Raw genomic sequence first — 27405 nt, 5'->3', positions numbered from 1 at the left:
AGATGTCAGCAGTCCAAAGACAGAAGGGGTCCCACCGTTTCTCTTTTACAGAGTTCCCAGGGCTGGTACCCTAAAATGCAGAAGAAATTTAGGAAAGGAGGGTAGGCAGAGAGAACGGGTTCATGCCACCTAACCTCTGAACTGTGGATGGAATGGGGGAATCCCGGAAGGTTTCTGAGGTGCAGAGAGATGGTACTCTGTCCACCAACAATGGATCATCAAGCAGTTTGGTAAAACATACTGAATGGGTTTTGCAGAGGAGAAGGGGTTCTCTTAAGGTGCAGAAAGGGCCATGCAGGCAAAGGCAAACTTTGTTATGAATGGACAGACACCCTCATTGCACCGTTTTCTCTCTGCTGTTCAGAAGATCACAGGCACACCCGTCTCAGCCTTCCGCGGCTGGGGGTCCGAACGAGGCACTCAGATTGGAGCAAAGCATTGGAGCCCAACACACACACACACACACACACACACACACACGAACGAACGAGGGCAAAGAGAGAGGGCAGGTGCCTAGTTTGGGCATGCTGGACTAAGCAACTGGCCTTTGTTTGCGAATCCGCGCGGGGTAGGGGCACTCTGTCGTCGCCGCGGGGCGCACGTCTCCGCTGAGCCGGCGGCGCGGCGCGGCGCGTTGCGGGGGAGGCCCCACGGCCCCCGCCCGGGTCGCAGCGCCGCCCCCGCCCGCTGTGTGCGCCAGGCGCTGCGCTCTCCGCGGGCCGGGTGGCCGCCGCGCACTTGGCTGGGGCGAGAGGCGAGAGGGTAGGCGGGCTGCTTGGTTGGCGTTGGCGCTCTGCAGTGCAGTGGAGTGTTGCCCAGCTCCCTATATGGTCGGGGATTAGCTCGGTGCTGCTGAGGCAGAGCCAGGAGCCGGAGGAGGAGGAGGAGAAGGAGGAGAAGGAGGAGGAGAAAGAGCGCAGCAGCTGCGGGCGCACGCCGAGCGGCTGCCGGGGGAAGCAGAGGCGCCGGAGGCTGGGGCACCGCCGACGCCTCGGGAGCCATGGCCGAAGGGGGAGAAGGAGGCGAGGACGAGATCCAGTTCCTGCGGACTGTGAGTCTTCGCGGCGGGGGCGAGGCGGCGGGCAGGTGGGGAGGAGCGCGGAACTCGCCAGGAGGGGCTGCGCTGCGCCCAGGTGCCCGATGCGCGGTGCCCGAAGCCCGGCGCGTTCTCCGCACCCGCGGGCTGCAGAGACGGACCGGCCACCCACCCGCGGGGCCGCAAGGGGGCTGCGTGGGAAGGGGCATCTCTTCCTGTCTGTCCCTTCTTCCCCTATCGCCACCCCCACCCCAGACCTCCACCTCCATCCACCTCTACAGCTCTCCCACAACTTGCTACTTGATCCGAAACCTTTGATGGCCAAACTTCCAGGCAGGATTTGCTCACGGTTCTGACCCGGAGGATCAGAAGTGGAAACTATTGCCCCAGAGTCAACCGCTCTTTCACCCCAGTATTCCACCCCAGCCTCCTGTCGCCTCCTCCACGCACTGGGGAACCGCCAGTAGGAACCAGCGGGGCAGGGGCGAGCTTGGGATACGGAGAAGCCGGCGCCCGCACTGGGTCCCGGACTTCGGATCGCTTGGAAGGGAATTCGCCCAGCGCTGCCCCTCGCACTTTAAGCCCCGAACTGGCAGCTGCTGCTGGAGTGTTACTTGACTGCCTCGAGTGTAAGAACCGTGGTTTCTGCTGCCCGCTCTTCAGAGCCCCGCAGGACAGGGAAACCCCGGGCTGTTGGCTTCGCGTCACTCGGGTCCCCTCCCTGGCACCGCGGGGGAGGGGGGCGCTACTCCGCCCCAGATTTTAGGGCAAGTGTCGGGGATGGGGTGGGGGTGGAGTTCGTTGTAATCACTTCAGCCTTGCCCCTTAGGAGTTAACATAAAGGTTTTCCAGGTGGATAACAATCAGGTGGGGTGGGAGCATCGGGATGCGTCCCAGCTCTGATTTTCGGCAAGTGACCTTGAGCAAGTCGCATAATCCACCCTTCCTAGCCTCAGTTTCCTCATAGGTAAAATAAAGAAAATTACACCCAGTGTTTCAGGGTGATAAAGATTAAATGAGATAGTGAATGTCCTAATGATTTGTAAGCTGTAAATTGCTCTATAAGTGTTAGAGCATTTTATTTGTTGCCTGGATCTCAGGAATTGGAATCCTTTCCAATTCCCTCCCTCTTTTTCTAAGTGCCACCTTCAAACCTGGTTTCTGAAGATCCCAACTGAGGTCTTGTCCATCTTTTGCACCATTCCCCTCTCCTTGGAGTGTTCCCTACAGTTCTCTTTGGTTTTACTTCCAAACGTGGTTTCTCTTCTGGGGCTGGGACTTGGGTCTTGTTTGGGACCTACTACCTTTGGTACTACCCTTTGGTCCTGGAGAAGGAAATGGCAACCCACTCCAGTACCCTTGCCTGGAAAATCCCGTGGACAGAGGAGCCTGGTAGGCTACAGTCCACGGGGTCGCAAAGAATCGAACATGACTGAGTGACTTCACATTTTTTCTTTCTTACCCTTTGATACTGCCTTCTGATACTATAGAATTACCCATCTCTTCATCCTGACTCTGATCCACAGGCCCAGACCTCAGTCTCAGCTCTCACACTTCGAAGAAGACAGTCTCATGTTTACCACTCCTTACAACCCTTTTGCTGTGAATCTGCCTGTTCCTCCACACCAACAAAGCCCTGTGAAATCCTTAGGTTTTCCTTCTAATAGGTGTTCTTGGTATTGGATGGTTGGCAGCTCAGGTGCTTCCTGCCTTTTGCCTTCCTCAGTCAGTCATTTCTTCTGCTTATTATTAATGATCCTGTAGGTATTGCTGATTGGAGAAATTCCATTCTGACAGATAGGCTCAGTCCGAACGGATAGATGACCCAGAAAGTCAAGGTGAAGCCCTGATGGTTTTCTTGAGATCCGATCCTGTGTATTTCTTTTGGCTTCTGTGGCCATCTTCCTTGACTTTTCCTCTCCGTTAGGCAGTGTTTTGGGTTTTTTTTTTTTTTTTTTTTTTGGTACACCTGTAACCAAGTCTTACTGTAGAACAATGCTTCTTAAACTGTTTGTGTCAGTGGGTGTCTGCCCCTAGATCAGAGCAGATGGGCTCATTTTAAAGCCCGTTCATGGCCCCCCATAGGGTTCAAGGTCCCAAGGTAAGAACCTCGGAAGAAGTACTGCATATCAGTTATGGCTTTGATCCAGACCTGCAAGTGACCATGAGGCTAGTGACTCCAAATGTGGTATTGATCCTTTTCCTTCAAATAATCACCTTTAGATGTGTTCCTCAGTAACCCTGAGATACAGCTTAACTTCCTCATCTTTAGCTTATTGGGGGCAGAATAGGTGATGAAACAGAGGCACGGGAAATCCAGTGGCTTGACCATGGTTGCCCAGCAAGTTACTAATAATTGTCATTCCATAATGTTAAATTCCCACTAGAGCCTGGCATTGAGCATTACTCCAGAGGTTATTTATAATATTAAGAATATACTGAGATGAGAACTGCCACTTTCTGAACCCTGACATTATCTCCATATCCATGAATTAGGCAAAATTATTTCTTCAAACCTAATCAACATGAGTTTTTGATACAAGATTTTGACTTTAACTTGCTGCTTTTAGGGCTATCAGGAATCTCTGTGGAAATTTTTCCCTTTTGGCCAAGACTGGGTTAAAGAACATATTTCAAAGTTCCCCGCCTATCTTTACCTTAGAGTTTCTTTCTTTTCCCAAAACAATATCTTTGAAAGCATTTGGACCGTGTGTTAGTCATGTCTTTTCACCTTAACATTGTCCTGAACCAGAAGGCGATGAAATAGAATTGTATCTTTGCAACCATGAACTTCAAGGGTTGCCACTCCAAGAACAGAGGCTTTTAAACCTACTTTTAAAAAAAATAGATCATAGAATAGCACTGTGTCAAGGACCCTTGTTGGTGGTCACTGTGTCCTGTTTATCATGAGAATGACAATGAAAGCAGCTAGAACTACGGGTGACCTGAAATGGGCCAGAATTACTGCAGTAATCACTGGAGGCGTGTGGACTGGGGCTTCAGGCACTTGCTGGGTGGTGGTGTTCACCTTGGTTGCATCCTCTGATTGAAGCCCACCCTCTCCTAAGTTGAGGGCAGGTCCTACACAAGGGGTTTGAAAGCATAAGCCTTTACTAGCTAAAACCTCCTGCACCCCCAACTCGAAAATGGCTGTGTAAAGCTACCTGTCTCCTCCTGGCTTTCTGAAATCATTGGCAGTCGTCTAAGTCAATGTGAGCGAGGCAGCCACACGGAAAGACCTAAGCATTTTCTTGAAGGCTACAATTTTCCCTCCCACCGCTGCTGGCAGTGGCATCATGCTCCCTTCCGATTGCTCTTGCTGACGTAGCCAGTGTCACTGACGTGGCTCCGAAGCTGCTCAGAAGCAGATAAACCTGCCAGCCACTGATCTGAAAGCAAGAAGTTACGGTGAGAAGAGTGACAGTTACCTTCTCTCCAGACAGTTGGTGGAGCGGCTGGCACCGCATCAGACTTTGAGAGTGCCAGGGAGAAGATGGTTTCTCCGCCTCCCCCCGCTCCCATTTTTTTTTCCCCTTAGACTGCAGCATCCTTGGAAAAAGAAAGAAAAACCTCCAGGCCTCAGCTAGTTGTTTTTAAAATGCCATAGCCTTCTCTTTGCCAGCCCCCTCTCCACCACAAAGTTAACTGAAACAGAACTCAGCATGAGAGAGACACTCGTTTAATCTATTAGTTTCCATTAAAAATTGGTCAAGTAGATGCCTCATCTAGCCCTCCTCGTAGAAAGTTGTCCTCCTTCATCTAAATTTGCAGCTCTCAAGTGACAGGAGAAGGCACTTGGGCTGAGAATTGAGACTGCTCCTGTGGTCTTGGGTTCTATCCTCGAGGGAGGCTGGGACAAATCCCTGAATTTGAGCTGTGGCAACAATGTGAGCTCAAGTCGGTCTAGAGCATGGAGTAGTCCCAGGTTGGGATGACAGTGAACTTTGCTTCCGTGGTATATAGATTCCTGCTTGGTTCTGCCCTCAGCTGAGTCTATTTACATAACAGCAGCATGATGCCAATGTCGTGCCTTTGATCACTTTTCTCATGGAGGCAGGGGGAGGAGGTGGACACCAGTGACTTCTTCAAGCACAGTGGCTCAGAGCAACAGTGTGTGGTGATGGAGGCAGTGCCAGAATGCAGACCCAGTACCAGGCATGTGTGGTTGGAGAGCAGGGCTGGGCTGTCCTGTAGAATCAGGTTTGATGGTTAAGATGGCAAAATGCAGAATATCCCCCTACTCTGGATCTCCCAACATCACTTCCCACCTTCTTGGTCTCTTTTCTTTTGACTTTGGGAAGCTGATCTTATTAAGGAGCTGTAGCAGAATAGCTGGGCATCTGATATCCCCTCCTTTCCAGGGAAATGGCCCAGGTGGATGTAAAAGAAAGCCAGGTCCTTCTCACAGAAATTGACTTGTGTTAGAAAGGTCACATCAGCACTGGGAATGGTGGGGTGGTGGTAGCTTCTACCTGGAAGCACTGATTGTCCTGACCAGGGTTGTCCTGAGGGATTGTGAGCTGCCGAGTTCCAGAGAATGAGGTGATGATAACTGTGAACTTGGAAATATTGGAATGCATTGTAGCCCAGTGTAGGAGGAGTGGGACCAAGAGCAGGTCTGCAGTTGACTAAGGTGTGTCTGATGTCGGCATATTTTTTTTATGTGAATATGACTGTTAGGCAGGATGAGGACTCATCAGTGAAATCCGTTTTTTTAAAAACAATTCTTTATTTCCTTTCCAATACTGAATTATAGGAAATACAAATATATATCTGAGTTCCTTAGGGTCGATCTGAGGGGGAAAATGTTGAAAAAGAAAGGGTGAGAAGGATTTATCTGGAGAGTGAAATGCCCTAGTAATTATTTTTGAAGGATTTGTATTTAAATAGATTTTATTATGAATATCTATTTATTTGCCTCTGTTGCTTTTTTGGTGATCACGTGTTTTCACTGCTTCCTAGGAAGGATTATTTATTTCATCATTTGACTCTACCTTATAGATGAAAGAATGTTGGGTTTAGAAACAACTGGCTCCATCATTTTCTTTTTTTTTTTTTTTTGACGTGCTCCATCATTTTCTAATTGACCTGCATCCTTCTGCCTTATTCTCCCTCATCTCTTGTGTAGGCCCAGGAATGTCTTCAGAAACTAACATTCTGGGCTCATTTCCTACAATCCCACATCCATATAAACCCTTCTTTATTAGCTCTGTCTTTAAGCTACCCTTCTTACGAGATTTATCCAGTAGAGGTGGAATGATGTAATAAAAAGAATTGAACTTGGAGGCAGGAATTCTTGTTTCTGGCCTTAGCTCATTGTGACCTTGAATGAGTCCCTGAAGAAAATGCAGGTTTTCCTCCCTGTCTGGAGGTAGAACCTGCTTTAATAGCCTCACAGAAGAGTCACGAGAGGCAACGGTCCTTCGACAATACCTCAAAGGAGTGAAGAGGGTGTATTTCGTCGGGTGTTATCGCTGTGTTTCTCTTGCACGAGGAAATCAATACTTGTGACTGGGTCTTGTTGAAAAGCACATTTCCCTTCATCTAACATGCTCTCTGCCACAGGGCTTCCCCTTCATCCCCGAGTTGTTAGATGGGCTCCAGTGTTGGTCCACCTGCAGCGTATCTGGGAAATTACTCAACTAAAACCAACACCAGCTTCTCTCAAGCTATTTGACCAAAAGACTTGATTGAGAAGGTAAGTTCCTTGGTGCTAGAACCTTCAAAAGGTAGCCCCCCCACCCCAGGATTCCAGCCACCAAACAGAACATTCAGAGTTATTTTTTTGTCTTCCCAGAAAATTACCAAAGCTATGATTTTCCGTTGGACCACCTTTCCTTATTGAATCCCTTTCTCACTGAATATCTTCCTTTCAAAACTGTCCCTCTCATGGCTTTTATGAGCCTCTTCCCCCAGAGCATTGGGATCAGCTTTTCTTTAAAGCCAACCCTGCTTTTCCTCCTGGAGATTTTGCTGCTTCAGTCACGTCTGTTTGGAGAGTCAGGACCTTTGAAAAGTTCCTTTTTGGCCGCACCTGGAGGAAGCAGATGCTTTTATGGCAGGATCCCAGCCAATGCTGAGGCTGCAGGGCACCACATCTCCCCAGGGAGCCACGTCGGGTCCTTGGGCTGGCATCCTCTCAGTCCTCTCCCTTTTTGAAAGCCAGTGGGGTATTTTAGGGACAAAGACATTTCCAGTCACTGCATCTTCCTTTGCTTCAGTGAGTTTTGCCGTTATAGCACCTCTTCAACTCAGAGAGAGGGAATGAAAAGTGCTGGCCCCTTGGTCCTGATCCTGCCATGGGGATAGGCCTTGGGAGGTGCCAAGCTTGTTTTTTTCCTCCTCTGTCATTTCTGATTCCTGATTATTAGAAAACAAAGTTCAGATCGGCTCTGAGACTGATGATGCTGTGTTCAAAAATAAGAGCTATGCTTCCTCTCCTCACATGCACTGCTTCTCTTGGCTAGCTCAGAGCACATTGCTGACTCCGCTGGAATGCTCAGGGCTGCTGCCCTTTTAGGCTGGACATAGCCATACAAGTAGGAGACACTGAGGCGTGAGGCCCTGATTTTCTCTTTGTTGGCTCTTTCTTCTTTTTCACCTTCCATCTCCTTAGGCAGTGAACTCTCATTGGTTAAACGTCTTGCAGCCCCCATTCATAATTTTATTTATTTTTGGTTATGCTGGGGGGGCTAATCTCTAGTTGCAGTGCGTGGGCTTCTCATTGCAGTGGCTTCTCTTGTTACAGAGCACAGGCTCTAGGGCATGTAGGCTACAGTAGTTGTGGCTCATGGGCTCTCAACTGTGGGCTCAATAATTGTGGCGCACAGGCCTAGCTGCTCCGTGGCACATGGGATCTTCCCGGAGCAAGGATCGAACCTGTGTCTCCTGCGTTGGCAGGCAGTTTCTGTACCACTGAGCCACCAGGAAAGCCTCCAGTCCCCATTCAGACTTGACTATTTGAAGAGGTCTTACTTTACTGGGTCCAATGCCCAAGAAGGATGACAAACATTATATCCTAAAATCAGATCACAAAGAGATTCAGAAATTTCACTCAACAGGAGCCATCCCCTCTGGGGTGACAGCTGCTTGCTGCTTCTTACTTTTCAGAGAGCAGAGGAGGCAGGGAAGGACTCTGGAGACAGAGCTGCTGCCCCTGTGCATAACCTTAAACACCATCAACAGTTTTCTACTGAGTTTATGTGTGATTTTATGCCATTGGAACAAACCCATGTGATGAGCAAGGCAGCATAGCTTTCAAGGACGTGTAGGAATGCCAATCTGAGTTGGTGTCAGTGTTACCTAGAAGGTTGTAGTTCTCCTTGGTCTGCCTTTGGGATAAGGCAATGACTCAAGAAATTCCCTCTATCAAAAGATAGAAATGCAAAATTGTTAGCTCAGTGGGTATCATCAGTGATTAGCGTCATTAACAGCTGAGCAGAGCCAGTTTCTAAAGCACTAGGAATTGGATTGCTGTCACCTGAGAGCACCTGGGAGCACTCTTAAGTGGGGCAAGCCTAGGTGAGCACTTCACTGGTTCTTGGGGAACCCTGAGTAGGCAGAATAAGCATCAGGGCAAAGAAGTCTAGCCTGTGGGGCTGGTGGCACAGAGACCCCCATCTTTATTTGCGTGTGACCTTTGATCAGAGGTGAGGAATCCTTGAGCTACATAGAAGAAAGTAACCAACCTCATTTCAGGCGTTGGTAGGATCACTGTTTACAGTCAGGATTGGTGCTACTTAATACTTTGTTTTAGATAATTCAGTATGAGCGACAACAGTTAGAAAAAGACAGTCTCTGATTGTTATACAATGAGGTGACTCTACTGCAAATTGAGTACTATGGCAGTGCTTTCTTGAAGAAGGAAAGAGTTCAAGCCACAAAACTCCATCATCACTTATCGTGTTTGGTGATGTTTGCTCATCGTTATCCCAAGCAAATGCTCCAGAGTCCCTGAGACCAATCCAGGGACAATTAGAACAATCCTGCAGCAAAAAAAGGAGAATGCCAAGGAGAGCCACCTGTCCTCCAATGGAGCAAATAGGAAAGGCTCTTACTGGAAGATACACACCAGTCATAAGGCCTGGCATTTACTCCCTGGTAATTTCACAGTTGAGTTCTCTAATGGGCCTGAGCAGAGAGAGCTAGTCAGTGGGACTACAGGAAGAAATGGAAAGTTCTCCATCAATGGCACGTAAATGTCTACAGTGTAAGAAGTATTGATTGACACTGGTGTACTCCACACCATGGACCAGATCCAGGCTGCAAATAACACTGGGGCAGTAAGAGAGATCCGGTTGGCCACAGCTTCACATTGAACCAAAAGCTGAATCCAAGAGGTCATATCGAAAGAGGGCAGGTAGTCCTGAGGACTGTGAGCCCCTCCTAAGCCCCATCATCTATCATCCTGGACATGTGGCTGTCATTCTGAACTACTGCAGTGGTCCACCTCCAAGTCAGCCTCTCTTCTGTCCAGGCTGCCTGGCAAAGAGGAGTCCAAGAATAAACTATGGTGATGTCTTAAATAAATCTCATTTCTTCACAAGAAGGGTTTTAAGATGAACAATGTGACAGAGAACATTCCAGTCAAGTGGGTAAACTCAGAGTGAAAGCATTTGCTTTATTCTGGGGCATTCCATCACCAGATACCTGTAGGATTGTCTGTCCTTCCCTGGGTTGTAGTTTATCCATTTCTAAAGATATGGCCATAATGAGTGTATTTCAGGGATGCCTTGAAAATAGGAGTGAGGTGATCCTGAGTCTCCTCTAGGAGAATTAGATTTGTGTATATGGAAGGAGTTACTTGAAATAAAAGATGTTTAGTGGCCTCCTTGCCTGAAAAGTTTTCTATCCACCCAAAGTGCTGACCATAGATTATAAACTTTAGGAGCACAGAGGTCTTTTATTCAGTCTTCTCCAAATCCCTGGGTACCAGTAAATTGGAGGACTCACTTTTAAACACTTCTGGGTCCAGGCAGGTAACAAAAATGGCAACCCACTCCAGTATTCTTTCCTGGAGAATTCAATGGCCAGAGGAGCCTGTCGGGCTGCACTACATGGGATCGCAGAGGCGGGCACGACTGAGCTACTAACACTTTCACTCTCAGGTAACAAAATGTGTGAATCTAGCTTTATTTGCAAAGAAAGGCAGGCCTGATCTACACATTCAAATAAAATTCTTAAACACTTCCAGCCAAGCAAAACACATCTGCAGCGGGATCCTGAGCTGTCTGCCAGTTTGCAGCCGTGGATGCACCTTTAGATTCTGAGTGAATGTGCTCCCTGGAATGCATGAATATTTTTATGAGTAGGATCAGGTTCAGGATGCACATCAAGGTCCTTGGATGAAAATGTCAACATAAGAGACAATGTATCATCTGTCACAGTGTATAGGAGAGATTGGCAGGCGGGAAGATTAGCAGGCTTAATAAATGATAGACTTCATCCTCAAAATGAATGCAGATTGTTCTAGCCTTTAAATACCCTTTAAAGTTGTCATATAGATATAGATATTGTGAAATATAAGGTAAGCAGGGTATTCATTCAACATTTATTGACCAGCCTGGCCCTGACAAGTGACTGGGAGTTGCATAGATATGTAAGACATCTTAATGTACCACACCTCTAACATCTGAAGGTCAAGAGGGGGCTCAGTCTGGTTTTGAGGTAACAAAGATATCAGTCACTTCAGATGCATTTATAATAATTTGACTTTCCCCTACTTCAGTGGTACAAAAATTTTCTTATTAAAATCTACGACCTTAAGGACGTTTCTTGACATCTGTACCTGTTTCCACATGGGTTAAATGAGAGTAGTAATAGTGTGTGTCTCCAAGGGTTGAGGATTAAATGAGTTAATCCATGTAAGGTACTTGGAAGAGTGCCCGACATATACTAAGTCCTCAATAAATATTAGCTATTAATATTGTCTCAACAATCAGTGTAAAACATTGACCTTAGTCACACTAGCTACTCCAGATGTCATTGCACATCCATTTTAGAGTCAGAAAGTACAAAGGGACCATACCTTGGGATTATTCCATGGTCTGGATTGCTGACATTCTGCTTAAGGATAGTATGACCAGGCCTTGTGAATGGAAATGAGCCTGGCATGTACATGGCCTCAAGTGCATGGACTGAAAGGTCAGTTCTCACAGTATCTGCTTCACACAGCCTCTTGATGCAAATGCTAACTGATTCATCCTCCAGCAATTTTTGATTATCTGTAAGAGTGGATGGACAAAGTGGTTTGCAAAATCCTAAACACAAGCAACTCATTGTCCTTGGTTTGGGGAGACTTTTTTCAACCTATGTCTTAAACATAGTAATTTGCTTTTCAGGGAATTTTCTGTATTTTCAGCAATGCAGTCATCCTACTATAAAGATCAGCTATGCACCTTACCTGATCCCCTCTCGTGTCTGTGGCTGCAAAGTCTGAACCTAACATAAACCTTGATACTTGCTTTAGAGCTCTCTATCCTGAGGGGTCCTGATGCAGGCAGTGGCCCAAGCTTCTGATTTTTACCTCCCCCCTTCCCTACCAAACATTATTGCCGTTATTTCTTCTCTGCTTTCTGTGGAATTAAGTTGGATAATGTTGGTTATTTAATCTTTATTAGAAATTGTCCCTTCCCTGGATTAGGGTAGGCGTCTACCTAGTTAAATCTCTCTGGTCCTTGAGGTATGGCAGGTATAATGGGAGTCGAGACACATGGGCTCGCTGATGGCTCCTTGTTTTTGATTAGGTTTTAACTCCCAGTGGGCTCTTTACTTTCATTCATAAAGCTGGTCCCAACAACCAAAATAATTGGGCTCAGTAGATGAGAAATTATATTTTAAAAAAATTAAAGTGAGATTTCCTCCAACTAATAGAGAATGGGTGGGCTTTTGATTTCTTTGAAGAAGAGAGATTTTTTGGGGGTGGGTTTACTGAATCTGGGTGTTTCACTAGCAGTTAATTTCACTTTTTTAGTTGCGAATAGAAAACTAAATTCTATGGATGAGCTATTTCATTGACTCTAGCCTCAGGTTCCTAATCTATAGAATTATGACTATCATAATTAATTCATGGCAGAGGTCAGGATGAAATGACCACACCCTGAGATTCTCCAGAGCCATACCCTATTTTGTTACTATTAGTTGCCTCTTTCCTCCCAATACTTGAGAATGTCTGGTGCTTGAGAATGTCCTCAGATAGCATCTTTTACAGAATATAAAATGCTATCAAGATGTCACATGTGCACGTTAGAACCTGGGCAACAGTGAAGTCTGATTACATATATAGAGAGGTGACTATTATAATCAAATACATTTTAGATCAAAGTTATTCTGACATATTTATTTTTGTACATAAATATTATTGTGGTGACTTGTAATTGGGCATAATTGTACACGACTCACATAAATGACTATAATTAGTATGAATTTTGCCTAGCAAGACCATTCTTTTCTTAGCTCTCCTGTTATCAACAGTTCTCCTGTTGATGATTTTTCTAGCACTACTACCATTTTCAGATCACCGTTATCTTCATTGACATGGGTGTCAACACCATTGTCATATATAGTCTTTGATAAGAGAGTTTAAGAGCTCCAGGTAACACAAACCTGAGGGTGAATTTTGGATTGATCATTTGCACAATATAAGATCCTGATAGTTTCCTCATCTCTCAGATGCGCATCTTGATAACTTTTCATGTAACTGTTGAGGTCATTGAGGGTGGTAACGTTTGCAGAGCTGTAATGAGCACAGTATCTCATGCTGTGCCTATGTCCTCCTCTGCTACAATATATATGATGTGATAGGATACAGATTCTCATGGCCGGTCCTCCCCCACAGTGGATGGGGATTCCCTCTGCCAGGTCCCCAGAACCCATGCCCAGCCTGTGCTTCTCTGAACCACCTGGGATCCTGAAGCAGCTGCTCTTCAATGATATGGGAACTGTTTAGAGGGTAGAAAATGTACTTAGAACTGTTTATTTACTACAATTTCTAACTCAATTAATTGGAAAAAAATCTAAATAGCTCTCCCACCTGCTCCCTAGAAGCCTTCGCCAACTGAAATCCTGTGGGCGTGCACATGTTCCTCCTTGGTTTTCTGCACGTATGAAGGTTGCAGTCCCAAATCGTGCTTTTAACGAACAACAGGAACCTGGGCCTGACTCCTGGATGCTTATTAGGTGAGGACAAATACACTTACTGATCCCCAGGCTCTGCTCTGGTCCCTGCTTGTGCTAAGTGCATGTCACTCATGTTCACGTCCTGGCAGGGCCTCCAGAATACACATCAGAAGGCAGATGTCTCACAGAGTATGAAGAGGCTCCGCATTTAAACTCTTGAAATCAAATGAAAATTAAAAAGTAGGTTTATTGGGGTTTTGGAGTAAAAAAGATTTAGGGTTAACCTCTCTTTAGCCCGTAGGTTAAGTATGTCATTGGGGAGGAGAGGCCCCTTTGTCTCAGACTTCTCAAGGTGCATGTAATTCCTGACGTTCAAGAAACTCCTTTAAAAAAAAGAAAGAAACTCCTTTAGCTTAAGGCATTGTCATGGAAAATGTATTGTTTGGGCTTCCCTGGTGGCTCAGGGGTAAAGAATCTGCATGCCAATGCAGATGATGTGGGTTCTATCCCTGGGTCAGGAAGATCCCCTGGGGAAGGAAATGGCAATCTGCTCCAGTATTCTTGAGTGGGAAATCCCCTGGACAGAGGAGCCTAGTAGGCTACTGTACAGGGGGTTGCAAAAGAGTTGGACACAACTTAGCGACTAGATAACAACAAATATATTGTCTGAGGATCAGGGAGTGGCTTTAGATGTTGCTATGCTTCCTCTTGGATTAACATATTATCTAGAAACAAAATACTGATCTGGTGATATGGCACATGGGGCTGAAAGAAAAAGAATGGTCACCAGGGCACTGGCAGTTCCAATTCCACAGTTGGTTACCCAGAATCTCCTAGGGGAATAGAGAAAAGAGAAGGTATGTTTAAAAAAAGTAAATAGACGGCACCTAAAGGGTAAGGATAAGGAGCAGAGAGGCCAAGCATTATTACCCTCATAATTTTCATCCCAATCTTATTTTGTAAATGTCAGTGTCTTAGATGGAACTCAGTGTTTGCAACTGAGTGACTTTTATGTTAACTGTCTTTTCTTACTGCTGATTTTTCTTCAGCTTTCACACTTATTAGCATCTAGCATACTACTTATTTTATTTATTTAATCTCCTACCCACTCAAGAGTCAGAATTTTATCTTTTTTTCTTTGTTGTATTTTCAGTACTAAGGATGGTGCTTGGCACATAGTAGGTCTCCAAGAACAGGTGTTAAGCTAATGAACACATTCTCACATGCTGGTCTTCCAGCCCATGTCCCTACCTGACTGTATTCTCACTGCCTGATTTCCCTGTTCTGTTCCCCTCTATGTGCCCTTATAGCTGGTGGCACTGAAGTAAGTGAAATGTGGTTTACCATGAAGATAAAAATCCCAATCATATAATGGAATAATCCAGGCTTGGGGATATGAGGACTGATGTCTCACTTTCTGAGCTTAATACTTACACAAATCAGCTTGTAAAAAAATGGGAAATGTGAATGGCTCTGGCATCACATATATGTTTGCCTGCCTCTCAGAATTAAACACACATGGGACATTTCTAGGTCCTTATGAAAACAGAAAAGGAATAAGGGGCAATTCCATATGTATGGAACATATGTCTGCTCTACATATCATTGATATCAGTGTGATGACTGCTGACATTTTTATACTTCTTGTGTTTCTAGATGTTTGCAAACTGATGCTTATTTGAGTAGCTGAAGGCTGTTTTGATGTCAGTCTACTTTGGGAAAGATTTTTATGTGCTTTCACGGTCTTTAATCTGTACAGGATAGAAACCATTAACCCCTCTGTATGGCCCCTTTATTTCCATGAGATTCTTGAGCACTAGCAGTAGCATATACCAGCATCCTCCACTGCAAGATGCGTGTTCACTGCACATGCAGATTTGAAGTAAAACTTAGCCACCATTCATATCTACAGATGAAAGGAAACCATTTTACTAATAGTTCAAGTTGTTGCTAATTCAAGATTTATTTTTGTTTGGCTTTGAAATGTCCTTTACTACATTGCTTTTTGCTTAGCTTGTTTGTACTTTTATGCTACCACAATTTCTATTTCCTCCAAATACTAGCCCTCCTTTAGAACCTAGAGGTTCTTCTAGACCCTTTTCTGAGATTTCTTCCTGTAGGGTCCTGAGTAAGACTCTGGTGAGGCTCCTGTTTCTTTCGTGTGTGAGTCTAATGAGATGTTTTTTTTTTCTCCCCTCAGTGTCAACTGAGCTAAATGAGAGCTAATAGCTTTCTAAAAGAATCCTAAGACATTTATAGCTAGTTAATGACCCTTGGCAATCATCTATTAATTTTTATGTTAGGAAACTGAGATGCTATGTGTTATTCATTCATCCATCCATCTACCCATCCATCCATCCAACAAGCATTTTTTGAGTGCTTACTATGTGAAAGACACGTGCTAGGAACTGAAGAAGACTTCAGTTCAGTTGCTCAGTCGTGTCTGACTCTTTGTGACCCCATGGACTGCAGAGTGCCAGGCCTCCCTGTCCATCACCAACTCCCGGAGCTTGCTCAAACTCATGTCCGTTGAGTCAGTGATGCCATCCAACCATCTTATCCTCTGTTGTCCCCTTCTCCTGCTGCCTTCAATCTTTCTCAGCATCAGGGTCTTTTCCAATGAGTCAGTTCTTCGCATCTGGTGGCCAAAGTATTGGAGCTTCAGCTTCAGTCCTTTCAATGAATATTCAGGACTGATTTCCTTTAGGATTGACTGGTTTGATTTCCTTGCAGTCCAAGGGACTCTCAAGAGTCTTCTCCAACACCACAGTTAAAAAGCATCAATTCTTCGGCCCTCAGCTTTCTTTATAGTCCGACTCTCACATCCATACATAACTACTGGAAAACCATAGCTTTGACTAGATGGACTTTTATTGGTAAAGTAATGTCTCTACTTTTTAATATGCTGTCTAGTTTTGTCATAGCTTTTCTTCCAAGGAGCAAGTGTCTTTTAATTTCGTGGCTGCAGTCACCATCTGCAGTGATTTTGGAGCCCAAGAAAATAAAGTCTGTCGCTGTTTCTGTTGTTTCACCATGAAGTGATGGGACTGGATGCCATCAACATTTTTGAATGTTGAGTTTTAAGCTAATTTTTTCACTCTGACAAAATGTGGTCCACTGGAGAAGGAAATTGCAAACCACTTCAGTATTCTTGCCTTGAGAACCTTATGGACAGTTTGAAGCCGACTTAAAGGGGGACAAAATACATAATCCTATCCTCAGGCAACTTAAAGTTTAGTAGGAAAGCTTAGACATCTAAAGAACTAACAGTAGATTAAGACAAGGATAAAAGTTATACAGCCTAAATGGTTAATTTTCACTAGAGAGTCAGGAAAAATTTGAAAAGAGAGGGAGTACTTGAACCAGGTGGATTCTATAAAGTGTTGGTAAATGGAAAATGGGTTAAAAGTGCATTTCAGACAGAAGAATCACCACCAAGCAACACCCAGAGGTGTGAAAATATATTACACATTCAGGGAACTTAAAAGAGTAGAGTCGAGGGGGCACATGAAAGATTACTGGGGTATAACAGTGGAGAATGTATGTCCGAGTTGGACCATAAAGAAGGCTGAGTGCTGAAGAATTGATGTCTTTGAATTGTGGTGCTGGAGGAGACTTTTGAGAGTCCGTTGGAATGCAAGGAGATCAAACCAGTCAATCCTAAAGAAAGTCAGCCCTGAGTATTCATTGGAAGGACTGAAGCTGAAGCTCCAATACTTTGGCCATCTGATGTGAAAAGCCGGCTCATTGAAAAAGACCCTGATGCTCGGAAAGATTGAAGGCAAAAGGAGAAGAGGGCGGCAAAGGGTGAGGTGGTTTAGATAGCATCACTGACTCAATGAACATGAATCTGAGCAAACTGCTGGAGATGGTAGAGGACAGGGAAACCTGGCATTCATGGGGGTCACAAAGATTTGGACACAACTTAGTGACTGAACAATAACAACAATAGTGGAAAACTATTTTGAGAGCAAATCAAGATGATCTGACCTTAATTCTTTAGGTAATGGAGAACAACCTAACATAAATACAATTGGTTCTGAAGATTTGAAGATAAATGCTTATGGTAATTCACTATTACATAACTTTGGTAGAGTAGAACATACAGGTAACAGCTTATGTAAGGGTACTCTCTTCTACTCATTTCTTCAGTTCACAGTTGTATATCTGATACTTTGAGAATCCATTTGTCCCTTTATGGACAGATACAGATAACTAAAGCCTCATCATCTGTAAAGACAGGACTTGGCAGGACTTAGGCTAATACCAACGAGAACCTTCACTAACAGGGACCTGGCCTTGGCCACGGAATGGAAATGAAAGAAGAGTCTCACATTGTACCTAAACTTTCCCTCATGGAATGAGATCTACTCTATAGCTGTAGAAGATGTTTCACCTTGGCTCAGGACAAGGTTTTAAGGTAACAGAAAAAGAAGTGGGCACTTCAGGAACATCTAGAAAATAGAAAGTGACTAGCGCTGGAGGGCTGTGGCTCTATTATAGGTGTTACTGAGGGAAGACTCTGGCTGCTAACAGTTTAGTATCAGCAGTGTCCCTCATACCTCACACAGTTTAACTTTGGCTCCTGTGCTTCTTCCAGAGGCCATTTCTTGACCACGGGGCACCTGAGCCCTAAAGCCACTGTAGTAGTGGGATGTGACCCTTTCTTGAATAGACTTTATAGGCTTTTCTACCCTGCTTCTTGCCTTTGCTGCCCTACCATATGGTTATACATAAATAGTGAGGAAAAATAGGAGATCAGAATTCAAATCAGCACATTCAGATGGTTTGTTTAAAATTTTGCTAAAAGATTAGTGAGGACTATTATTGGAAAGTGCTCGCTAATTATTGTTGTCTGAACTAAATAATCTGGCACTTGATCATATTGTGCAAACTTGGTTTCATGAGGCATAAATCTCCTTTTCTCTGCAAAACTGAATAGCTCTCTGGGGGCAAGGTCTTCTTTAGTTAGTTTAATTTCTAACAATTCCTATTGGTGCTCATATTCATATGCACAGTGGCTCAGTGATTTCTTGCATGATTTTTTATTGTGTTTCTGCAAGACCTCATTGCTCAGATTGGGTATTCAAAACACCCAAATGGTGTGTTTTTACCTAGTTACTTACAAAAAGGGATGTCAACTTTAGAAATTGCAGATTCCATTCTGAATTAGACAGTGTGAACTTCTAATAGGACTGACTTGTTTCCCATAAAGGTTAAAAAGTGTGCATGCGTGTGTGTGTGTGTCTGTTGGTGGTGGTGTTATGTCCGTGACTAAGGCATTTTAGATTTTTGCTGTTGTTGTTTCTAATGTATCTCCAATGGCAAACAGAGCACTGTAGCCTACAGCATGTACTGGGTAAATACTTACAGAACAACCTAATAAAACAAAGTGGAGAAAACAGGAAACTTAAATTTATTTGAAATCTGATACCTCATGTTCTAACTAAACTCAGTCCAGGAAATGGAGCTGAAAGTTGGGAGTTAAACATAGTGGTACAAATAGGCAAAAAAGAAGTGATCCTGGATCTAAATACAAAGACCCCGAGGGTCTTTTAGGGCAGCCTGGTTACACAGGCTTGAGATATTGTGGGCCTAAGTCAGGCTGGTCAGTTTTTACTTGTGCTACGTTCTATGGAGGCACCATTCTGACCAATCCATCTCAAGAGTAACTAATCTCAAGGTGCTGGTTCTTTAATTTTGGGTAACATTTTCTTCATCCCCAAATTATTGGGGTACACCCTTTCATGGGCTCCCTTGTCTTCCATTCACCAGCCAAACCTACTTGTACTCCCTCCCTATGCCCCCTGTTTACTTCCAGAACTTACACTAAATAAAGCTCAAAGAAGAATGTCCTTGCCGTTGTTTTTATTTTCTTTGCCCTGGTATCCCCCTTTCTGAGACAGTCTCATGGGAACAGTTGCCCACATGTCATTTTTTGCTCCCCAGCTTTCCTCCCACAACTGATGGTGCCTTCCTGCACACACATCCTCGGGAGTGCTGCTCGTAAGCGAGCTCATCCAGGAGGCTGACTATGCTGTGCTCAAATTGTCTTCTTTTTCCTCCCCTCCAAAGTCTGCCTTCCCAGGGTTCCTTTACATCATGATTCTATTCAATATCTTGTTCCTATTGCTATGAATTAGTTTGAGCTAAGATATTAAAGAATTCCCAATATTGTACCTAGATAGTTTTATTTTAAAATCAGTCTTCAATGCTTTGATTCATTTAAGTGGAATAATAACTGGGATTTTAGGCATACTACCAGCAGGATGGCATAGATTGTGGCTACAATAAGAATAGTCACTCACAGCTACCCTAGTCCTATGGCTATCAAGTCCCTTCATCAGTCTTATGGATATTGTTGCACAGAACTAAAATGAACTAAAGAGCAGTGAAACATTTGTTTTCACAGGATTATCTCTTGAAAGTACACACTCATTTAGCAACTGGGTTGTAGTCTTAGCTATGCCACTAATTCTGCAAATTTGAACTACTGCTCATTCATTTCTAAAATGAATGTGGCTAGATAATTTGGTCTAACATTCTCTGATGATAACAGTAACTGACATTTTATTTATGAACTATCTGCCTCAGTAAGCATTTCATTATTCTAGTATTCAGCAAATATTTTTTGAGTGCCTACCATGTACCAGGCACTGCAGTAGGTACTAAGGATGTGATAGTAAACATGACATATGAAACTCCTGCCCTCATGACACTTACGTTCCAGTGAGGGAGACAAAGAGCATACAAACGGGAGTAAATGTGACTTCATATAAGACTGAAAGCTATGAGGAAAAGTAACATATGATCCGAGTATAGAGAGTGAGAGTCTGCGAAGGTCTAGGTGGTTATTTAAGGTGAAATGATTGTAATGTTGGGCTCCCCCAGTGATGCAAGTGGTAAAGAACTTGCCTGCCAATGCAGGAGACTCAGGTTCGATCCCTGGGTTGGGAAGATCCCCCGGAGGAGGGCATGGCAACCCACTTCACTATTCTTGCCTGAAGAATCCCATGGACAGGGGAGCCTGGTGGGCTGCAGCCCACAGGGTCACAAAGAGTCAGACACGACTGGAGCGACTTAGCATGATTGTGAGGTTACATTTGAGTTGAGCTCTGACTGGTAGGAGAGGGAAGCTACAGAGAACATGAGAGAGAAAAGGAAGAAGCCAAGTAGAGCCCTAAGCCTGGCGAGGCTGGTGTGGAATGGACAAGAGGAAGATTGCAGGACATGAAGTTGGAGGGAGTCAGCAGTGGGATCTCATGAGCCTTGTTAACCGTATCGTGTGGGAATCACATCAACCCTATGTTAAAGGTAGGCATTGTTATTATCTCCATTGTACTTACAGTAAAACTGAGGCTCAGAGAGGATAAGCAGTTTCTTCAAGTTGGCACACAGTCTGCCCATGCCTGAGCCAGATGGTCTGTCTCCAGAGAATCCACCTTTGACCTTTGTGCTCTGTTTTTAAATAGGAAGTTGAGATGAGATTGAGATGGTGTTCTGATAAGAAGTGGTTGGGAGATTTTAAGATGGGAATGACATGGTTGAGAGCTCTGGCTTTCATGTAGAGGAGGAGTGGAACCAGGGAAACCAGTTGGAAGCTGTGGTGGTCCTGGTGAGGAGGTAGTAGCTTAGATAGACCAGGTTTGCTTGGTCTTAGACCAAGATAGATTAAGGAACACTGAGCCATGTCAAAGACTGATGCATGTGATTATGCACTTGTGCATCTTTGTGCTTATTTTTATTTTCAAAATTATTTAGGCTTAAAAGTCCAAAGAACAAAAAACAACCCACCCATTTCTTCTACCCACCACCCCATGCCTCTGGTAACCATCAGTTTGTTCTTGGTATCTATGAGCACACATACACACACATATATGTACATACATATACATATATACACACTAAATATTTAAAATTCCACATATAAGAGAGATCATATGTATTTTTCTTTCTCTTATTTCACTTAGCATAATACCCTTGAGTTTGTCACAAAAGGCAATATTTCATTATTTTTATGGCTGAATAATATATATATATATATATAATTGTGATAATATAATAGTATTTCTTCATCCATCCATCAGTGGACCTTAAGTTATTTTCATGTCTTGACTATTGTGAATAATACTGCAGTGAACACAGGAATGAATATGTCTTTTTGAGTTAGCGTTTTGTCTTCTTCAGATAAAAACCCCAGAAATAGAATTGCTGGATGATATATGATAGTTCTAGTCTTAATTTTTTGAGGAACCTCCATACTGTTTTCCATACTGGCTCCGCCAATTAACATTTCTACCAGCACCACACAAAATTTCCCTTTTCTGTACATCCTCACCAGCACTTGTTTTTTTCCAATTTTTTTTTTTTTAATAGCCATTCTAACTGGGGTGATATCTCACTGTGGCTTTGGTTTGCATTTCCCTGATGACTAATCATGTAGAGCATTGTTTCATGTAATACCTCTCTTTGGGAAAATGTCTACTCATGTCTTCTGCTGCTTTTTAAATTGAATTATTTCCTTTTTTTTGCTATTAAGTTATATGAGTTCTTTACATGTTTTGGATGTTAGCTCCTTATCAAATAAGTGATTTGTAAATATTTTATTGTATTCAGTAGGTTGCCCTTTACATTTGATTGGTGGTTTCTTTGGCTGTACAGAAGTTTCCTAGTTTGCTGTAGTCCCACTTGTTAATTTTTGCTTTTGTTGCTTTTGCTTTTGGTGTCAGATTCAGGGAATCATTTCCAGACCTATCTCAAGGAGCCTACTGCCTATGTTTGCTTCTAGGAGTTTATGGTTTCAGATCTATGTTCAAGTCTTTAATCCATTTTATAGTGTCAGATAGTGGTCCACTTTCATTTTTCTTCATGTGACTGTCCACTTTTCCCAACACCATTTGTTGAAGAAGCCACCCTTTCCTCATTGTATATTCTTAATACTTTTGTTGTAAATTATCTGACCATAGATGTGTGGGTTTATTTCTGGGCTCTCTATTCTCTTCCATTGATCGATGTATTTGTTTTCATGCTGGTACCATATGATTTGAATTACTATAGCTTGGTAATAGAGCTTGAAATCAGAGAGCGTGATACCTTCAGCATTATTCTTTCTCAAGATTGCTTTGACTTTCCAGAATTATTTATCTTTGTGCTCTTATCTTTCTCTCCTGTATCTTTGTGCTCAGTCTATCTGTTTTAGTTTGGGCTTTATTTGGGATGGAAGAGGGTACATTTGATGGTTTAATGTATTCAGATTTATCCACCTTCTATAAATACAGAGGACTTCACCTCTCCCAAGAGCAGAGCACTCAAGCAGCAGTGCCTTTTTTGCAGTTTTATGAGCTGAGTTGAGAAAGAATCTGTTTGCAAGGTTGGTGTTTAAGGTTTTCAGCCTCTTCACTCTATTGTATGTATATTTTAATACATTAGAGTTAACATCTTTTTTATGGACAAATAGTCTTTGTGCCTTTTGAAAAAATAATCTTTTAAAGTTGATTCATTCTCTCTAAAATATGTATTAACTTAATATTCTTGATGCCAAGCACCTTGGGGTACATTCACATAGTTAAGGCAAAATAACCTATCCTTAAGTTCATTCTATCTATTATCTTATAGCTGTTTAATTTGTTGATGTTCTTATAAAGTAGATCACTAACTAATTCCACATTTAGGAAGATGTACTGAAGCATAGTCTGGTTTAATTAACTAATTTTTGGTAGCAAATTGGAAATAGACTCTTCACTAGAAAATAAAATAAACTCTTAATAGTTTAACTAGAAATAGACTTTTAGTTTTCTTAATTCACCTAGTGCTAGTGCTTCTAACTATTCTGCTGTGATAAAAATATATACATACAACACATATTTATATAGTACATATAGTAATTTTATAATTACTTTAATAAATATATAATTAATTCTGGGGTGACAAAAACATATACATAAATATATTTTTGCATATTAAGGGATGAGATATCCAGTGAAATGATCTTTCAAGTATAAAAACTAAATATAAATATTTATAGGCAAAGCCAAGGAAGCTTGCCACCAACAGGACTTAACTAAACAATATATTTTATGTGAAATAAAAATGATCTCAGGAAGAGGGTCTGAGAAGAAAAAGGAAATGGTAAAAACAAAGCAAAACAAAAATAGTGAACAAGTTTATGTGAAACAGTAACAATGAGTGTGGGGGTTAAAAGAATCTATATATATCTACAATTCTGGACAATAAGAGCATATATATCAAGAAGAAGGTGATTGATTCTTTTATTGTTGTAGGAAGGTAAAGACATTAATTTGAGACTCTAAGATAAATATATGTTAAAATTTCTAAATTAACCTTTAAAACAAGAAAGAAAAATTATGTAACTTTAAAGCAAGTAAAGAAGAAAATACAGTGAAGAAAATGTCTAAAGGCAGACAAAATGAGAAATAAGAAATCAGATGATCAAAGTAATCCAGATACATCAAATAATTATGATCAACTAAATGGACTTACCATCTAATTAAAGATTCTCAGAGTGGATGCATAAAAAAATTCAACTATATTCTATTTATAAGAGACACACTTATGACATATGGTTAGAAATTAATATCATTAGAAATGAATAGATACAATGCTTATCTTCATAAGAGAATCAGTTCACCTTGAAATTATAGAAGGTTTAATTGTTATATATCTGAAAAAATAAAGCATAAATGGTCAGTGCTATAAGTGAAACTGATAAATCCACCCTGTAGTGGGAAATCTTAATACTTTTTTCAGTAATTGATTGTTTAAGCAGACAATCAGTTAGGATATAAAAGATTTAAAAGATATGATTAATAAGACACTACATATACCTATGTATAGAGATACATATTATTTTCAAACATATGTTAAAAAATTACAAGAGTGATCATATACTAGGCCAGTAATAAAATTTCTAAAATTTTAAGAAAATTAATGTCACACAAATCTTCTTTCTCATCACAGAACAAGTTAGTCAGAAATCAATTACTAAAAGCCTTGGGGGAAAAGCATGTTTGGAAATTTTAAAACTATACTTTCTAAATGACATATGAATCAAAGAAATCATACTAGATATGAGAAAACACAAAGTTCAGAAGGGTTATGTGAACACTATGTAGCAGAATTCATGATGTCACTCGAGGAATACTTAGAGAAAAACCTATATCCTTAGAGCAAACTTTTTCTGTAAAGAAATAGCCACTAAAATATTACTAGTTACAGACACAGGGTTGTCACAACTACTGTACTTTGCTGGTGTAGCACAGAAGTAGCCACAAACAATATGGGAACAAATGGGTGTGGCTGTGTCCCAGTAGAACTTTATTTACAAAAACAAGTCTGTGGGCTATTGGTTTGCTGACCTCTCCCTTGAAGATGGATGTTAGAAAAAGTGAGTGGTTGAATTAATGACTAATCATCTAACTTAAAAACTTTTGAAACAGAACAGAAAATAGACTCAGAGAAAAGGAGAGGAAGGAAATGGTAGACACTAGCAGAAGTAAATAAAAAGAAAGACTCTCTAAACCAAAGCCTATATCTGATTATTTAAAAAGACTACTTTGGACTTTTTTGGTGTTCAGTGGATAAGAATCCGCCTGTCAATTCAGGGGACATGGGTTTGATCCCTGGTCCGGGAAGATCCCACCTGGCATGGAGCAGCTATCTGGTGTGCCCCACTGGAGCCCGTGTGTTCTAGGGCCTGTGAGCCACAACGCATGAGTCCACGCTCTGCAAACACTGAAGCCTGTGTCCCCAGAGCCCGTGCTCTGCCATGAGAGAAGCCTCTACATTGGGCAGCCTGCGTACCACACGAAGTGTGGCCCCCACTCACTGCAGCCCCCATCCATTGTGGCCCCCACTCACCGCAGCCCCCATCCATTGTGGCCCCCACTCACCGCAGCTGGAGAAAGCCTCTGCACAGCAATGAACATGCAACCAAAAATAAATAAATAATTTTTGAAAAAAGACTGCTTTAGCCTGACTGCTCCAGAAGGCAGATCCTTACTTAGGTCAAGACTAAAGTTACAAACACTTTTTTGCTTGAGAGGTGCAAGCCCAGGGCTGTGGGAGTGAGGTTAAAACAAAAAAAAAAAAGAGTAGAGAAAGCACAAGAAACTATCAAAGGGCACAGCGTGTGGTCACATCATCCGTCAGCACACTCATTCAGCAGTGTGACCTAGCATCCGGGCGACAGTGGAGGGGTCAGCCGGTGTGGGAGGGCTCCGTGCAAGAGAGAGAAAGCAGAATGCGGTCAAGAAAACCCAAGAATGCACATTGTTTGTGTTGCAATACAAAGACTAATAATATCTTTCAAAGTCTGATAAGATTGATATAAAAAGGAAGAGAAGGCATGAGTAAACAGTATTAGGAACAATATTGTTAAATCTCTGATGCAGGAGATACTGAAATGACAAGAGAATATCATGAACCACTTTTATGCCAATGATTTTGAAAACTTAGGTGTTAGGTCAAATTCCTAAGAGTATAAATTAGTAAAACTGATTTTAAGATGAAAAAGAAAATTGGAATGCTCCTAAACACTATTAAATGAATCACTGTATTTAACAGTTTCTTTCAAAAGCTGGGGCCTAGGTAATTTATTAGACAAATTCTACAACAGCAAAAAAAAGAAAAAAAAAATCAAGCAACTGGTAATTCCAATCTTGCAAAACTTTTTGAAAGAGTATAAAGAGAAGGAATACTTCCAAATTAATGTGTGAGGTCAGTACAACCTTTATATCAAAATCAGCTAAATATTATTTAAGAAAGGAAAGTTACCAAATTCACTTTTGAACACAGATGCAAAATCTTAAACAGAATATCATTGACTGATTTTTATCAACAGACGAAAAAGTTATGAGTGTCAATTGGTATAGCCACTTTGGAAAACAATCTGGTATTGCCAGATCACATACACATACCCAGGACCCAGCATTCTAGATGCAGTCTCTAAACTTACTCACAGGTACATGGACATGTGTTCAAACATGTTCACGATATTGTACAAACAGCCCACATACCAGTCAACAACAGAATGGAAAAGAGTGTGCGTACTATACATATATATTTACGTAGATTTGTAGAGAACAGTGAAATGAATTAGCTACCTGCAACAATGTGGGCAAATCTTATGAACCCGGTGGTAAAAAGCAAGTCCTTGAAAGCTACAAACATGTGGTATCTCTTAAAAACAAGCAAAACTAAATAATATTATTCATGGGTACGTACACAAGTGGTAAAGCTACTAAGGAAAGCAGGAGACTGAAAAGCCTGCAAGTCAAGGATACCTCTGGCAGATGAAAAGGAGGTGGGAGAAGAGGGCTGTATAAGATGGGTAGTAGGTGATATTCTGTTTCTTATATTGGTGGGGGGGATACAAGGGTTGTTGTTATTATATCATAGAGGACGTTTCACACACACAGACATGCTCAGAGGAAAAAAATTATAAACATTTCCCCAATAGAGTTAAGACTACCACATAATTCGATCCAGTAGAGGGAAGGATCATGCTGGGTTTGGGGACTGGAGAAGTGCGGGGCTGCTGTGCCTCTGGAGGGATGGGCATGTGGCCGAAGGGTAGACTGGAAGGGCAGATAGGGTTAGGAAGAGGCTTGTCTGAGATCTGTCTTTCGGAATGCAGACTTCTGACCATCTTTTGGAGAGAATATGAAAGGGTAAGTCAGTGATCAGGAGACAACTTATCAAACTTTAAAAATTTAGCTCTGGCAAGAGGTGACGAAAGGATGATCAAAAACAGTGGCAGCCAGGACAGAGAAGAGAAGAAAGATTTGAAAGGTATTTCAGAGACAGAATGGACAGGATCGGGTGCTGCTTGGTGTATATGGAAGAGGAGAATCAAAAATGTTAAGAGGACCTCAGGGATGCTAGCTGGCATCATCAGAGGGATGAAAATGCTGTTACCTGAGCTATGGAAGCAAGAGGAGGCATTTTTGTGTATGTGTGGTCCAACAGGGAAGGAGGGAGGAAGATGACAGAGCTTGAGGGATATCCAGGGTTGGCTGTCCAAAGGGCATTTGGCCACTGCCCTTCTAGAACCTATCCTACTATTACTGCCTGCTTCTGCTGGGAAGACGGGAACCTCATGCCTTACATTATTCAATCTTCCCTAACTCTTCCTGATTCAGTGGCCCCGTTAAGCCCTCTTATAGGGCTTCCCCAGTGGTGCTAGTGGTAAAGAACCTGCCTGCCAATACAGGAGACATAAGAGATGCTGGTTT

The 27405-nt window shown here is 42.5% G+C and overlaps 1 protein-coding gene across 2 annotated transcripts in view; it reads left to right on the top strand.

The window, feature by feature from the left end:
- The first annotated feature begins 570 nt into the window (after nucleotides 1-570).
- Nucleotides 571-27405, top strand: part of RYR3 (ryanodine receptor 3) — a 547151-nt gene continuing 520316 nt past the window's right edge. The window contains exon 1 of one of the 2 annotated variants that reach the window (XM_043471377.1): nucleotides 571-1051. In XM_043471377.1, coding sequence (XP_043327312.1) covers nucleotides 1001-1051 — 51 coding nt within the window. In that variant the 5' untranslated portion in view covers nucleotides 571-1000. The remainder of the gene's footprint in view (nucleotides 1052-27405) is intronic. The other variant, XM_043471383.1, reaches the window with a different exon arrangement.

This window comes from Cervus canadensis, chromosome 6 (genome assembly GCF_019320065.1).
Source record: "Cervus canadensis isolate Bull #8, Minnesota chromosome 6, ASM1932006v1, whole genome shotgun sequence".
NCBI classification, from domain to species: domain Eukaryota; kingdom Metazoa; phylum Chordata; class Mammalia; order Artiodactyla; family Cervidae; genus Cervus; species Cervus canadensis.
The sequence above is the reverse complement of the archived record's forward strand: the minus strand, read 5'-3'. Positions and strand labels throughout refer to the sequence as shown.